Source organism: Morchella sextelata (genome assembly GCF_020137385.1).
Source record: "Morchella sextelata strain SCLS chromosome Unknown scls_18, whole genome shotgun sequence".
Lineage (NCBI taxonomy): Eukaryota > Fungi > Ascomycota > Pezizomycetes > Pezizales > Morchellaceae > Morchella > Morchella sextelata.
In genome coordinates this window covers 1,202,695-1,217,506 of record NW_025408633.1, presented here as the reverse complement: position 1 = coordinate 1,217,506, position 14,812 = coordinate 1,202,695, and the positions used below count along the sequence as shown (strand labels likewise).

General features: G+C 46.9%; 3 protein-coding genes across 3 annotated transcripts; 1 reads left to right on the top strand and 2 right to left on the bottom strand.

Moving 5' to 3' along the window:
- Positions 1-407: 407 nt before the first annotated feature.
- H6S33_004833 (uncharacterized protein) lies at positions 408-2,344 on the bottom strand (the record flags this gene model as incomplete). Its single annotated transcript, XM_044836196.1, has 7 exons — positions 408-590; positions 659-871; positions 939-1,320; positions 1,382-1,814; positions 1,874-2,060; positions 2,118-2,245; positions 2,320-2,344. The coding sequence occupies 7 exons, from the start codon at positions 2,342-2,344 to the stop codon at positions 408-410; spliced, it is 1,551 nt and encodes a 516-aa protein (XP_044690806.1).
- A 6,669-nt stretch (positions 2,345-9,013) lies between these two features.
- On the top strand, positions 9,014-11,008 carry H6S33_004832 (uncharacterized protein; the record flags this gene model as incomplete). The annotated part of the gene is made up of 4 exons (XM_044836195.1): positions 9,014-9,191; positions 9,285-9,329; positions 9,378-10,871; positions 10,941-11,008. The coding sequence occupies 4 exons, from the start codon at positions 9,014-9,016 to the stop codon at positions 11,006-11,008; spliced, it is 1,785 nt and encodes a 594-aa protein (XP_044690805.1).
- A 974-nt stretch (positions 11,009-11,982) lies between these two features.
- H6S33_004831 (uncharacterized protein) lies at positions 11,983-12,960 on the bottom strand (the record flags this gene model as incomplete). Its single annotated transcript, XM_044836194.1, has 1 exon — positions 11,983-12,960. One exon carries the CDS (start codon positions 12,958-12,960, stop codon positions 11,983-11,985), a length of 978 nt encoding a protein of 325 aa, XP_044690804.1.
- Positions 12,961-14,812: the final 1,852 nt, after the last annotated feature.

The following is a 14,812-nucleotide window of genomic DNA, read 5'->3' as shown; positions in this document are numbered from 1 at the left end:
GGTATATATTCGTTTGGGTCGGATCGGGTGAGGCCTCGGTGTCAACCCGGGGACACTCACTGTAAGAGAATATGCGGGTTTTTGATCAGTTGGTCAATTTGCAGCCACGGACGAATAATGTAACCGGAGTTGGTATCGAATTCAGCTTTGCTACTTTGTATACGTGTTGATAGCTTTTGATCTTGCTACATGTTATCACGCATATGCCAGTAACGACATCAGTGAGGAGGAACGGCGCAATCCAAAAGTAATTATAAACAAAGATACAACCGAAAGTTGCACTTTTTAATTTGAAGTCATGTCATACCAGCACTACACGTAGCTAGCTAGAACGAATAAATGAAAATCGCGAATAACCCGCCAAAATTCCATGCGTAAAACGGACAAAAAAAAGCACAGAAATTATTTTAGTGAGAGCTCTCGACTGTCGTCGCAGCACCCTTCTCAGACTGCCCATCGTCATGGCCAGGTTTATTATTTTCAAGGTCGCCAACCTTTTCATCAAGTCTTGAGTTCACCTTTGCACTCTTCCATGCAGGGATACCCTTCCCGAAGAGATAGTCGATTTCCTCAAGAGTTTTTCCGGCGGTCTATTAAGTAGAAATTTCATGTTAGATCGGAGCTCGGGACAAATGAAGGATAACACTGAGTAACGAACCTCTGGGAACATGAAGAAACTGTGCGCGACACCGCAGAAGCAGAATACACCAAACATGATGTAAGTACGCCATTGGATGTTCTTAAACGCAGGTGGGACAAAGTATGCAAGCGCAAAGTTAAAAATCCAGTTGGCGGCAGTGGCGAGACCAACACCTTTGGCACGGTACTGAAGTGGGAAGATTTCAGAGATGAAGACCCACGCACACGGAGCCTGTTTTTCCGTATTAGCATGTTCGTTTCTAGTAACTTCATCCGTCTACAATTGCGTAGATACATACCCATGTCAATCCGTAGAATGCAACAAAAAGATAACTGCATGCGATAACACCTGTGGCATAGCTTCCTTCTACCTGCCATTTGATGTTGTAGTTATCGGCGACATTGGTGACCGAGTGACCTCCAGTCTTCATCAACCCAGCAACGGCGAAGTTGAGTGATCCCATTGCAATAGCACCGTAGATGAATAGTGGGCGACGACCAAGTCTATCGATGAAGAGGAGAGTGATGGCTGTTGTGACCAAGAAAATAACGTATTGGACAGATGACGAGACAAGGTTGATGTTACCAGTGAGACCCGCCATTTGGAAAACATATACGATGTAATACATCATGACGTTTCCTCCAAGAAGCTGTTGCCAGATCTGGGCGGCAAGCGCAGCACTAGAATCAAATAATCAGCTTTCGGTGCCAGTTTTCATATTGTAACCGAGATAAAACTTACGTAGTACGCCTCCACATGGTGGGTCCGAACAAACCCAGCCATGACATTGCTTTTCCTTGAGCAGCAATCTGTTGAGCTTCACGGACTTCTTCGTATTCAGCCTGAACGAGAGGATTGTTGATATCTCCGTTTCCATGAAGGAGCGCAAGAGTATCCAGAGCCTCTTCCCAGCGGTCCTTCGATGCATACCAACGTGGAGATTCCGGGAAAAAGAATAGTGCGCCGATAAGAATCAGGGCTGGAATTGCTTGAATACCCCAGGCTGTTCTGAATGCCGCAGGACCATCAATAAAGGTGCAACCGTATGAGATCAGGTACATAATTAAGATACCCCACTCGATTGCCCATTGTTGAATACCAACGACTCTACCACGAATGTTCTTGGGCGATAGCTCGGCAAGATAGACAGGAACCTGAGAAGACATAATACCAACTATATAAAGATTAACACATTAATCCTCGGAAGTGAGTGCGGGAGTATCGGGCACTAACCGGAAAGACCGTTGATCACACGTCCAGCGATCAAATGACCAACGTTTTGTGCGCTCAACGAAACGACAGACCCGACAATCCAGATTATTGCTGCAACAACGATGGCATATCGTCTCCCCATCATGTCGGAGAGATAACCAGCTCCCAAAGCACCAACAAAGGAACCGGCGGACATAGATGCAGTGATCTATCAGTATTTGTTAGCCAGCTAATCAATTAGTTAAGTGATTGGATTAGGCCTTACTCCTCCTTGAAGATTTGAATCTGGATGGTCAAAGTATTCCAGATACTGTTCTGCGCCAATCCATGCACTCATTGAACTAATATCAAAACCAAACAATGCACCGCCGATAGTGCCGAACGCGGCGAGCACTAGAGAACAAAAGCTGTCAGCATTCCGTTTTCCCTCTACTCACGATATAATATAGATGTGGCATAATACGAACCATAAATATTACTGATGCGATACATGATTGCGTATGTTTTTCTACCCTATGTTTTATACCAACGTATCCAAGGCTCAATATATATGAACCCGAATATCAGTTCTTTGCGGTCAAGAAAAGAAAAAGAGCTGGCTGACGAGAAGAATACGATCCGGGGGAGAACCAATGCCTTATAAAGATCACTGGGTACCGACTCGTGGAAGATCTCATGCCCCATTCAACTCTCGGGCAGCATCCGGGCCTCTTGGGACCTAGGTACACACATTGGTAGTTGACATTTGCCCAAAACCAGGGAAGTGTGAGAATGTTGAAACTCGTCTTTAGCCGAAAAACCTCAAGCTCAGGCTAAGTCCAGAAGCTTAGTATCCGCCACAACCGTTAAACGTTGGTCGCATGGATCGCACCTTAATCCCAGGGGTCTATGTGCCGAATTTACAAACACACACAGACAACAAACGTGGGGAATGCGGGTGCGGAACGCAATCTTTTTTGCAAGCGAGATGGGATCCTCCCTCCACATATTACTCCATACAGTATGTATGTAATTAATCGAGACCGATGGCTCCTCTTCGCCTTAAGCAAGCTCCTGAGGACGTCCATGGGCTGATTAGGCTATTCTCTGCGCCACCAAATTGACGCGGGGTCGCGATGATCGTTGCATCTTTTCGGTACATCAACACCGAATTGTCATGGATACTACGGAATAATTGCCTGATAACTGCTTGGATACTTGCTGAGCTCGGTGTTCTTGCAGCAGCAGAAGGCAGGATCTTGCCTTTGTGTGATGAGGGTTTTTCTCATAATAAAGAATGAGACGATCATAGTTTCATCAATTATTTTGACAGCTTATCTGTGTAGCTAGTAACACAAGGAGAGTGGACTTGTTCTATTGTTGAAAGCCTTCCGGTGGTGAGTCCGACCCGTAGGCTTGAAAATAGGGACTTTTTAAGAATGACGGAAAAACGAAAGTTGTGCCACCTCGCACTCAGATGCCTGGTCCTTCTTGCGTGTGGATTTGCTCCGTAGATTTCTCCGTTTGACCGGTATGTACGACCAATCGTACCTGTAAAACCCCTGCTAGGATGGTTTAGACAATCGCGATCATGCTTCATCTGTCGCTTAAGCCCCTTCCTATCCGACTTTATGGATTGAATAGAGGATCCAGTCTAGCCTGCCATACATGATTTCCTGTGAAAACTTCAGGATGGGAACATTATGCGCGACGTTCCATTATCATACGATAGATCTGTCCCTGATCTTTGATCGCGTGCGCAGGTAAATTTTTGATTGTAAGGTTAACCTTTCCCCAGAAGTTGCTAACCAAGAAGCCCCGTACTTGTCAGTTCTGCCCATGGGGAACCCCATAGTTCAAGGGTTAGACTAAATCTTTGTTAGAGGTTCCCCAGACAAGAGGCATGTGCCAGTGGTGGAGGCATTGTGGGGTAGGATTAACGCGCGCAGGGATTTCGCGGCTAATATCAAGTTTAGCATTTCTGGTTAGACCAGTTGCAATTAACAAACGAGTTTAGTTGTATATGTGACATCATTTATCGAGTCTCGGAGGTGCTGCATACTACTCAAGGACTTTATACCGAGTCCATGGCTTCTTAATCTTTGAAGGTCCCAAGACCCACAAGTGATAAAGCACAGCAGTAATTGTCGATGTCAGTCCTTAGAACCCTGTCGAGCTGTCCCATCGACCAGAAGTGCCAAAGAGAATCCCAACCAAGATGTTTGATGTTCTGCACAATTTCCAATTGCGTTGTGGGGAATGCTGACATTAGGTAAGTTTACGATTGCGTCTAGATGCTTGAATCGAAACTGTACCGGGTTGCTATCTGCATTCAAATTGGATTCTGTCAGCTGAGATGGTACAGCACCAAGCAACAACTTATTCCAGGTAGCCGGGAGCTAGCATACATGAGGTTGCCAATGGCTTCCCTGCATCTGGTATCGTAAAGGCCAAGATCTAAGCCATGTTAGCGTCGAATAAGAAAAAAATGAAAAGGGGTATGTAATCTTCAACAACGGCGCCGTACATTTGAATCCCCAAATATCGGGCGTATCCAGTTACTCGAAACAAAGCCATCTATAACGCCACCAACTGGGTAAATGGTTGAATGCGGGGAAAGCAAAAGTCTCAGTGAGATATCTCTTACCCAGCTGCAAGGTACGGTTCAATCGTGTCGGAGTTACAGTTGCCAGCGGCACTTCCTAGGGTGTCTGAATATATCGTAGACCATCGAGAGTACCCGGGGTAGTCGGTTTCTTAACTATATGTATTGGCTAAGAACAAAAGGTGGATTCTGGGGAGCGATGGAATCGAAAAAATACAGAAGGTTGCAATTGAGGTTGTGTTAATAGGGCTAGGTTTAAACATACCACGCTGTATCCTGCCACGCGTCCTCACACAATCTCACTCGACAGCCAAGACAAGGGCTGAGATTAAACAAAATTCCATATACATCGAGGAAATAGGCGCGCATCCACAACCAGGGGTGCTCCCGTAGGTTACCACTTTATTCTATCACAAAGACAAAGTTGCATATATTCTCCATACCTACATGTATATGTATGTTTAAGGAGGCTCGGGCTCATCGTTGAGGCCCGGGTCGGGGGCCTTTCTCAAGATCTCGTTGGTCCAGGCCTCCCGATCGGCTCTCAAGACTCAGGCAGGGCCGGCTCATTTCCGTCCTTAGGCCCTTGTCTCCTATAACCCATGCACGAGTAGAAAAGCACGAGTATAATCCAGGTAAAATCGTCATCCTAGATGGATATATATATAGTGATTCCTTGAGGTTTGATACAATTTTTGGAAGGGTTTGGGAATCATAATTCTTGCAATCCTACCTTTTCTCTATGGTCTTTGGTTGCCCCAGCTTTCGCAGAATGTTTTGCCATGATGGTACGAGGTCACTCATTCAAACACTCTCCTCATTCGGACGGAAGTATATTACCCGAATTGTGTCCGATTTCTGATTGAGATTTGGTAAAAAGGTTGCTTCGCAACGGACTTCACCTTGGTACATAGTGCCTTGTCTGGTTTCACGATATATTCGCCCACTTTCTGGATTCGGATCAGACAGGATAGGAATCCGGCAAGTAGAAGCCAGTTACAACGTAGGTTTTCTTGTCTTTATTTGACTGTCCGGATGAGAGCGGTGTCTGAGTAGGTTGTGGTGAAGGTGTCTAACCATACGAAAACCCCAACTGTTTGGTCCAATTGCCCAAGAAATCTAAACTATATAGTCTTCCGCATCGTCACCAGGAACGTTTTCTATTGGTTACTTACTATTTCTAATATTGATTGCATATCATTACAAAAGTAGACAAAGAACTACTCCCGAGATGGAAGGGAACTGGCATTAAAGGGCGTGTAGCTATTGCAATGGATAGATATAAAAGAACAAACACTGACAGCACTACAGCTATATTTTTATATATCAAGGTCGAATTTCCCTGATATCATTTTATCATGAAACACACGTACATACTAAAGCTACTCATTGAATGACTTAAAGTGCATACTAGAGCTAATAAATCACAGATTACCTATAAGGAGAGATGGAAATGAGGTTTAGTGCGTGCCTGTACGTTTGGATGACCCAATAATCCAGAATGACAGCAATAATCTAAGAAATTACTATCGCAGCACCGCCCGCACCTTCATTTCCTCACTACATTTGGGCGGCCGGAGGCCGCACTCCGTTGTATATTAGATAGCTATAGTAATTTTGAATAATTCCAAGTATTGCCGCAGCGACGTTCCAAGAGAAGATAAAATATATCGGAAAAGGCCTAAAATAACACACTTTCTGGTACACTTGATGTAGAGTAACACATAATGCAAAACGACACTTCTACGATCCAAAATGACACAGTTTAAAATGAAATAAAGTAGTGTTACTATACTAGTACTGTACTAATCCCACCCTATTTTTTCGTACTGTAGTAGCAACGTCGCTTAGAATATGTGTCACATAGAAGTGGTGATAGTTGTGACCCAAGCACGAATATTGTTCATGGGGTATCACTCGCTATGTGACCCGCCACGATAGCCTAGGTCCTAAACTTCTTAGCGCGGTGGCCATATATTGATAGGTACTTTACTGATAAAATAGCCCTCGTCATCGGAAAAGCGACCATGCCTGCCGTTCTCTCGTCGCGATCGAGTAGCTTTCGGTTCTTTAGAAATATTAGCTCCAGGTTTGACTGGGCTTGTGCCAGAGGATTCTGAAGTCGTTTTTTAGGCAGCTTCTAGACAAGCATAGATGTGATATTCAGAGATCCGGATTCATGCGCTATGCCTTTCTTGAAAACTTTGTGAACTTGGCTATATCGCATTAACTGTTTTCCTGAGAAAGGTCGATCGATGTACTACACACACGTCAGGATTGCGTTTAAGAACTAGTCCATCTGTCCGTGTCCGGTTTCAAGATGATGATTTCTAAACGTCCAGCTGCGAGGAGGAGTTAGTAATGCTAGAAAGGGAAAAGGAGAGGCCACAAACGGTGACTTGGGGGCGAAAATAGTTCACAGATCAGTGAAGTTCGCCCGAGGTAAAAGGCGTCTTATGAGGCAAGGCCAACTATCGTCAATACATGCGAAGGGACACAAATCGTAGGATAGGGAATAATGCACATATCTCGGCTTTGATGCCATCTTACTTGTCTGCTGAGCAGGAGTGTTCGGTCGTCGTTACCAGGCTGTCTAATTTTAGCACCTAAACCTAACCCTTGGTTTAACATGCACCTACATGTAGCTACATGTAACTTAGTACAATTTTCGTCTCATCCAACCGAACAGCCAAACGATATGAATTCATGCTTCGAGAGACTCACATGTGGGTTCTATATTAAAGTTAGAAAATCTTCTATGAATTTATAAAGTTATTTAGTATTTTCGGCACTTTCAAAGGTCAATACAGCTTCTAGGGCTTGAGATTCACATGATTATGAAGTAGGATATTTTCCATTTTCTGATTATATATAATCAATCACGTGGGAGCTAGATGTCGACCCAGGAACACTCTCCCCTTGGTGAAGTCATAAAACACTGCTAATTATAGAAATGTTTGTCATCTATATAATTGCTTTCACCTATCAAAGCTACTTTTAGATGCTGGATGCTTACCCGGGGCCCGTATAAGTATCTATCATCCCGAGACACTTTGTCCTTGTACGTATCTACGTTCAGTTACTTGGTTAAACGCATCGATCCGATCCGATCCCTTCCACTGCCCTCGAAGTTTTTTTGAAGTTTCACCGAGAGGTCTAGGGAGCCCGGGAGATCTTCTGAGTGGATATAAAGCATCCCGGCGAGCGGTACACACTCAGTTTTTCCATGCATATGGGCTTGAAAAGCCTGCGGATGTCGGGATAGGAATTGATTTAAGGGGATAAATGGAGGGCCGGGGTTGAAGAACTATTGAGGTTTGAAAGTTCCGCTCGAATTCGAATAAAACGCTGACTTCTCCGTGGATATTTGATGAAAGCTTGTTCAATACGCCTCCAAAAAGAGTTAAAATCTCGAGGCCTGTGTATTCTCCGAGTCGTTATTGCCGACTGGATTCACGAAGCGCTTTGAGAAACTGTATCCCTTTGCGATCGTTCGTTCCCGTAAAAATTGGGCATTAGGCTCACGACTAACGTTGCCCACGAGGCATTGACGCTCGAGGCCTAGAGAGAGTTCAAGGCATGGGGTTCGACGAAGCGAGCATGCTCAAGGCAAACCCTTTTACTCGCCTCGAGCTGCTCGAATTTTAGGTAATCATAGTATTAGTGGCATGTATCCAGTGGGATTGAGGTTTCCGAATCGATATTGATAGCAAAATTAGAAGTATTCCCGGATTATCCAGTGCAGTTCGTCAATATTCAACAGCAAAGTATAATCTAATATGTCTATGTATAGTAATTATCTGCCTCGAGGTGGTTCGAGAATCTCGAGGCATCATCTCTGCACGAGCAAGAAAAGTTATGAACTATATGTACGAGAGGCATTTGTCTCTGCTCGCCTCGAGTAGCCTCATGGACCACAATACCCACGGCGGCGCGGTAATATTTAGGAATCTAGCTACATACCTAGGCCTACGGAGTGTGGAGACACCAGAATAGGCAGAGGACGGGTCACAGAAGGTGACTTCACAGCAAAAAGAGGTTCACGGAATGAGGGTTAGGTTTACTACTGAGTAAAACGCAATCTGGTCTCCTGGTCGTGAAGACACACGAAGGGATATAGATCCTGAGAGCGGAATAGTTGGGACACCAATACACGATTTTAGGGAATCTTTTTTGTGGGCGTGCACCAAGCGCTTTTGTTCGAGACGTACACTGGATCTCAAGTCGATGTTTCTGGATATCTGGTCGGTATAATGTTTCCACGGTTATACGGAAAGAAGGGAATATTCATTGGAGAGAATGGAGGTGGCCACTTCGCCGCTTATGAAAATACTACTTCTCATTTCCTTCAAACAAACACGTTTGCTTTTTGAAATCCTTTGGTGGCGGTATATTATCTGGCTCTTAGTCGATTCGGAAAGACCAACATAATCCATATATTCCAGCGTATAAAGAACCTTAAATCCTCTACGAAGATTCCTTTCACCCCACTCTTCATCTCGAAATTCCCCTTCTCCATCACTCGTTTTTGTATCTCACAATAGTCTGGGAAAGGAAAAAAAAAAAAGAAAGTCAAGATGATTGCCAAAATTCTTCCTGTCCTCCTCGCCGCGGCTGGTATTAGTGCTGTCAATGGTCGTGCCATCGCTTCTCCCCAGGGAGTGACTGATTTACTCACTCCCTCCACTGCTGTTCCCGGAAACTGTGTGTTGTCTTCTCCTAACACTTATGGGCTCAGCATTGCTCCCGCAGATAGTATGCCCCCCCCCCCCCCCTTTCTCCCCAATACGAGCATGGTTTATTCAAAGAGGGTATGAAGATTATGCGCTAATATTTGTTTAATACTAGATGCTGCTATCAGAAGAAGGCAGGCTGTCACTCAAATTGCAGATGGTAAGTCCAACTCCACGAACTTTAGTAAAATCCACTGACATCGAGAAGGCCAGGTCCAGGCTCCTGGTGGCACCGGAGCAGCTGGATCATCTGCTGCCGGTTCCGCTGCTGGTACTGCTGCTGGAGCTGGCCCTGGTGCTGGCTCCGCCGCCGGTGCTGCTGGCTCTGCCGGGTCTCCTGGAGATGAAGTATCTGCAACTCCAGAAGAAGCTGCAAATGCTGGCGCTGCCGCCGCCGCTGCTGGTGCCGCAGGCGTTCCTCCTTCCGTAGTTGCAGAAAATACTGCTGCTAACGTTGCGAATGGCGTTGTACCACAAACTTCTGAGCAATTTGGAGCTGGCAGTGGTGCTGGTTCCGCTACTGGTGCTGCTGGTGAAGCTGGTCCTGGTGCTGGTCCTGGTGCTGGTCCTGGTGCTGGTCCTGGTGCTGGTACTGGTGCTGGCTCTGCCGGGTCTCCTGGAGACGAAGTATCTGCGACTCCAGAAGAAGCTGCAAATGCTGGTTCTGCCGCTGCCGCAGCTGGTGCCGCAGGCGTCCCTCCCTCTGTGGTTGCAGAAAATGCTGCTGCCAACGTTGCGAATGGCGTTGTCCCACAAACTCCTGAACAATATGTGGCTGGACCTGGAGCTGGAGCTGGCCCTGGCCCTGGAGCCGAAGCTGGAGCTGGAGCTGGTAATGGCGTTAGTTCCTCTGGAGTTGCTACTCAATTTGCTGATGGACAAATCCAAGTATCCGAAGCAGGACCTCCTCCCATCGGCCCCCCCACAAACCAGGTGACCCAGATCCAGGATGGCCAAATTCAGGCTCCAGGCATTGGACCTGAGGCATCTACTGGGGCCGCAGGCTCTTCCGCTGCTGGAGTAGCCCCTGGAGCAGCCCCTGGATCTGCTGGATCCCCTGGCGCTGAGGACTCTGGCACCGTCTCATCACCTACCCCCGAAGGTGCTTCCGCAACTCCTGGCGAGGCTGCAAATGCGGCAGGTTCTGCTGCTGAGGCTGGAGCCGCAGGTGTTCCTCCAGCCCAGGTAGGCCAAGAAGCTGCTGATTTGACTGCTAATGGGCAGGTCCCACAGACGCCAGGTTCATTTGGCGCCGGCGCCGTCGGTGACGCCGGTGCCGCTGGCTCAGGTGCTGGCTCAGGTGCTGGTGCCGGTGCTGCCGGTGCTGCTGGCTCTGATGCTGGTTCCGCCGCTGGTGCTACCGGTGCTGGAGGCTCCGATACTGGAGCTGGTGCCGGTGCTGGTGCTGCCGCTGGTGGTGCCGGCTCTGGTGCCGGTGCTGCTGGTGCCACCCCAGTAACCCAGATTGCCGACGGACAGATCCAAGCTCGCCAGAATGGAGATCTCTTGGGAGTCACCCTCAATAACGGTGTCCTTACTGATGCCAGTGGACGCACTGGTTATATCGCCGATAACCGCCAGCTTCAATTCGATAGCCCACCCCAGACAGGAGCCGTTATTACTGGTGGGTTCAATATTTGTGATGACAATACTCTTGGTTTAGGAGGAAACAATGTCTTCTATGCTTGCGGAAGCTCTGACTGTAAGTCGTGCTCTAATCCTCTGGTCCGCTGAGGGCATTGGCATAACGCTGACACAAATTGTATAATAGTCTCAAACCTCTATGACACAGAAATCTACCCAGACAACTGCAACCCCGTAAACCTATTGCTTAACTAGTAAGCGATCAAATAGGATAGTATTCGGTACTATAGGAGCGGAGGATGAATTATTAAAGCCGTTGGTTTAAAAAAAATTGGATATGCACCGAAGTGTGCTTATGATGAATTAAGCTGTTATGGGGAAACTGTGTAAATAAGTTAGAAATAAAATTTCCTTCTGTTATCAAGTTTCTCCACCCTCTGTTTTGCTAATCTTGTAGTTAGATACCGATTACCCAACGCTACTAATGTAGAGTCTTTCGTAGAGGTTTCAACATTTCATTTAGTTATGACTGCATGGAGACCGAGGAATGATGCCGAGACGTACTAAAGTAGACATTATAATATTATGCATGGACTGAGGACTATGATTGTTTGGAAAGATGTTAGTTTGGCTTGGCATAATGACGAACCTGTTTAGATAATTTGGTTTGAGTTAAATTGAAATTGACGAAAGGAAGAGGAAGTGGGGATAAGTACATGTCAGTATTTACCTACGTATTAGTATAACTAGGTAATTATTGGTGTATGTATGGGTATAACCCTCAGGTAACGTTATAGGAAAGCTGGTGTGTTTTTGTAACGGTGAAAAGATACATGTACTCTAAGCTTATGGATACGTAAATAGCACCGTACTACTATTTGCAGTTTGTATCGATGTAGATTTTTTTACCATGGTTTGTTTACCACTCATTTATTAAAAATTTGAGCGGAGACGTACTGTACTTTGCCGCCACTATATACACACAAACAAACAAATAAAAAAAGATAATGGGCCTGCTAAGGGTGAATACAGATATATGCGACCATTGATCCTCCAGGGATGGATGACCTGACCTAGTTAGTATACTCGAGCACTTCGATTTCCTGATAATACAATTGGCTTTTTGAAAAAAAAAAACGCCGTGTGTGTGTGAGACCACCTCTACCTCGTTATGATAATTAGCCAAGACGGTTCAACCAGTTCAAGCAGAGGGTGGGGAGATAGCTACCTTAAACATACACAGCTCTCTTCCACAGCCACCCCTCGAAATCATCATGGTCAGACCTAGCCCTATCCGACAGCTTCGACTCCCACTTCTTCGACACCCCTGCCAACCTGTGCGTCTCTGGCTTATCCACAAACGCCTGTCTCTCCTTCAGCCCCGGCGCGTCCTCACCCTCGCAGCATATCACCTCCTCAATATGCTTCCTCGCAAACACGCTCGCCCGCGCCATATCTCCGTTCGAAACACAGATCTGAAAGGCATCGTAGTATGCTCTTGCTACCCGCATGTCCTGTATTCCCTCGTCCTCTAGGTGCTCGATGATGGTCCTGCACGCGCCAAGAGCCCTGGGTGCGTTGAGTACTAGCAGCTCGCCGGTGCCAATGATGCGGTCGAGCTCCTCGATCTCGGCCCTGCGTTGGTCGCTCTCGCGGGAGTCCTCTTCGGGAAGGACGCAGATCATGCAGTGGCACTCGAAGCCAAACATCTTTAGGAGCTCATCCTGGCGGCTGGCTCTGTTTGCGTGTGATGATTGCGAGGACTGGTAGCATATAGTTATTTCCTCGCCTGGGTCGATATCTCTGATAGCATGGACAGACTCCGTCCTCGTATCGCTGTTCCACGAATGGTTCGCGTTAGGGGAGCAGCTGTGGTTGAGACGCGCACATGTGAGGAAGAGGCCAAGCTCCGGGGATTCCGGGCCGAAGGGGAGGGAGTTTGTTCTGACGATGCCGTAGAAGGGGGATGCCTGTCTGATGAAAGCGTTGTGGAGGCCGAGGAAGCCGCGTTGCTGGTCCTTGGGGAGCTTTTTGAGGATTGAGGTCACGTAGGCGACGATGTCGGTTAGGGAGGTCTGGGCGAAGTTTGAAATGCTGAAGAGGGGGGCTTCCGAGATGATGCGGGTGCCGCGAGGGATGTAGGTTCGTGCTACTAGGCCTTTGCCGCAGCCAGGGACGACCATAACATCGAAAAGCTCTTTTGCCATGTTTGTGTGTTGGGTTTTTTTTTTTTTCAGAGTATTGGTGTTGGGATTGATGTATTGTATGTGTTATAGAGCTGTATGGGAGCGGAATGGTAGCAGAAGAGCGTCCTGGAGTACAGAAAGAAGGAAGAAGGGGAAAGGAGGAGGAGGGAAGGGTCCAGCTCGGGGTACCTACGATATGTATTTAACGCCCCGGTGATCTTAGCTCATAGAGAGCACGCGCTCAAGCACAGACGCCCCGCATTCGAAACGATGAGGTGAAAAAAGCACCGTGTGTAAGCATACATCTGTTGTCATTAATTCATTGGAGGATCGTCGATTTTCTACTCTCTGCTGTTGATGTGCAGAATGCGGTGGCATCCGCTCTGTTGTCATTGGTCCCTTGATGGAATTTTCCCTTGCTTCAAGTCTCCCAAGTTGGTATTCACAGCGGCATTGCGCGGCTAAGAATAAATCCCCACTGCTAAGCGAGGGGATTCTAGAACATTTGAGAGATGGGTGTCTTTGTAGACATGAAGCATTGAGTACTCCAAGAGCACCCAGACAATACTCCTTTAACGGCAGACATTCAGCGTCGGTGTCGGAGAGAGAGAGACAAAAGGCATTATCCAATAATCAAAGTAATGACAGCACCTCCCCCTCTCCCCTCAATGATGATTACGACGATGATCCCAACGCCTCATCTCCGCCAATTGCTGGACTTCTGGCGCCAAAGGGCTGATCTCCGTGCCAGCATGCCAACTGTTCACGAGGTTAGCACGCCAAGGCCTGTATAGTAGGGCTAGGGTTTATGCACATACAGGGACTAGCCTGTAGTGCAATGGACGATTCGAGATCAATTTACAACGGCACAAGTCCAGGTAGGCGAATTTATAAATTAAGAGCTTCGGTCCCGGAGAATAATAATTAAGCATCAGCACGTATATTAACCGCACCACACATATTCCGGTAGAGTGGAGTAGATCACCTACCTGCTTGCATAATATGTGGATGTGTATGTTCGATAAATAACGCCATTTCAAAACAGATCGGTAGTGAATCTGTGGAGAACTTTCCACAGGCGCATATGTACCCCAAATAGCAGCCATTAATTCCTGAGATTTCTCCGATCAATAACCAGATCTTGCCAGGAATCCAAGATTCCGACCGGATCACACCCCTGCAAAAATGTAGGTATTCATACCAGGCAGTTCCTACCCTCAACCATAATTGGCTAGTGCAATTGTACCGGTTGTGATCCGAAAGAAGATACATGTAGGTATACCCGGCGACACCTCTGGTAGCTGGAGGAGCTGGAGGGAGGACCAGAGCTCAGCCATTCCCGCCAGGTAGAGACTACACAAGACGGAGGATGAAGGTCAGTACGTGTAAGTATCTCAAATGGACGGAGATAGGACTCAACGAGATCGAGATTGTATGTACTCCGGACCTCGAAACAAAACTTTACGTATGCCGGAGTACCTCAGCGGGGGAACCAGGTGGTGTTCCCAGCCCAGTACGGTAAAGAGGGTGCATATGGTTACAGGTACTTACTTGTAAGTAGGTGATGAATCGACTAATTGGATAATCCTCTGTATGTGGTTTACTCCACGTGGTGTGATCCTCCGTAGAGAAGATCTGGCTCGTGTCCGCAAACACCTGTCATCCAGCAGCGAGCTACTCATATATGCCCGCCAACAACGGGACAGCTAACCAACGGAACCCGCCGGGGACACCACCGAAACTTTATCCCATCGTCCGTCAGTGAAATGCTGACCTCCAGAAAAAAGCAAGTTTTTGTTGCTTTACTAACAGATCTTGTTATCTCTCTCATCAATAATAGATCTCCCATACAAATTTAATTCCTCGATTATAG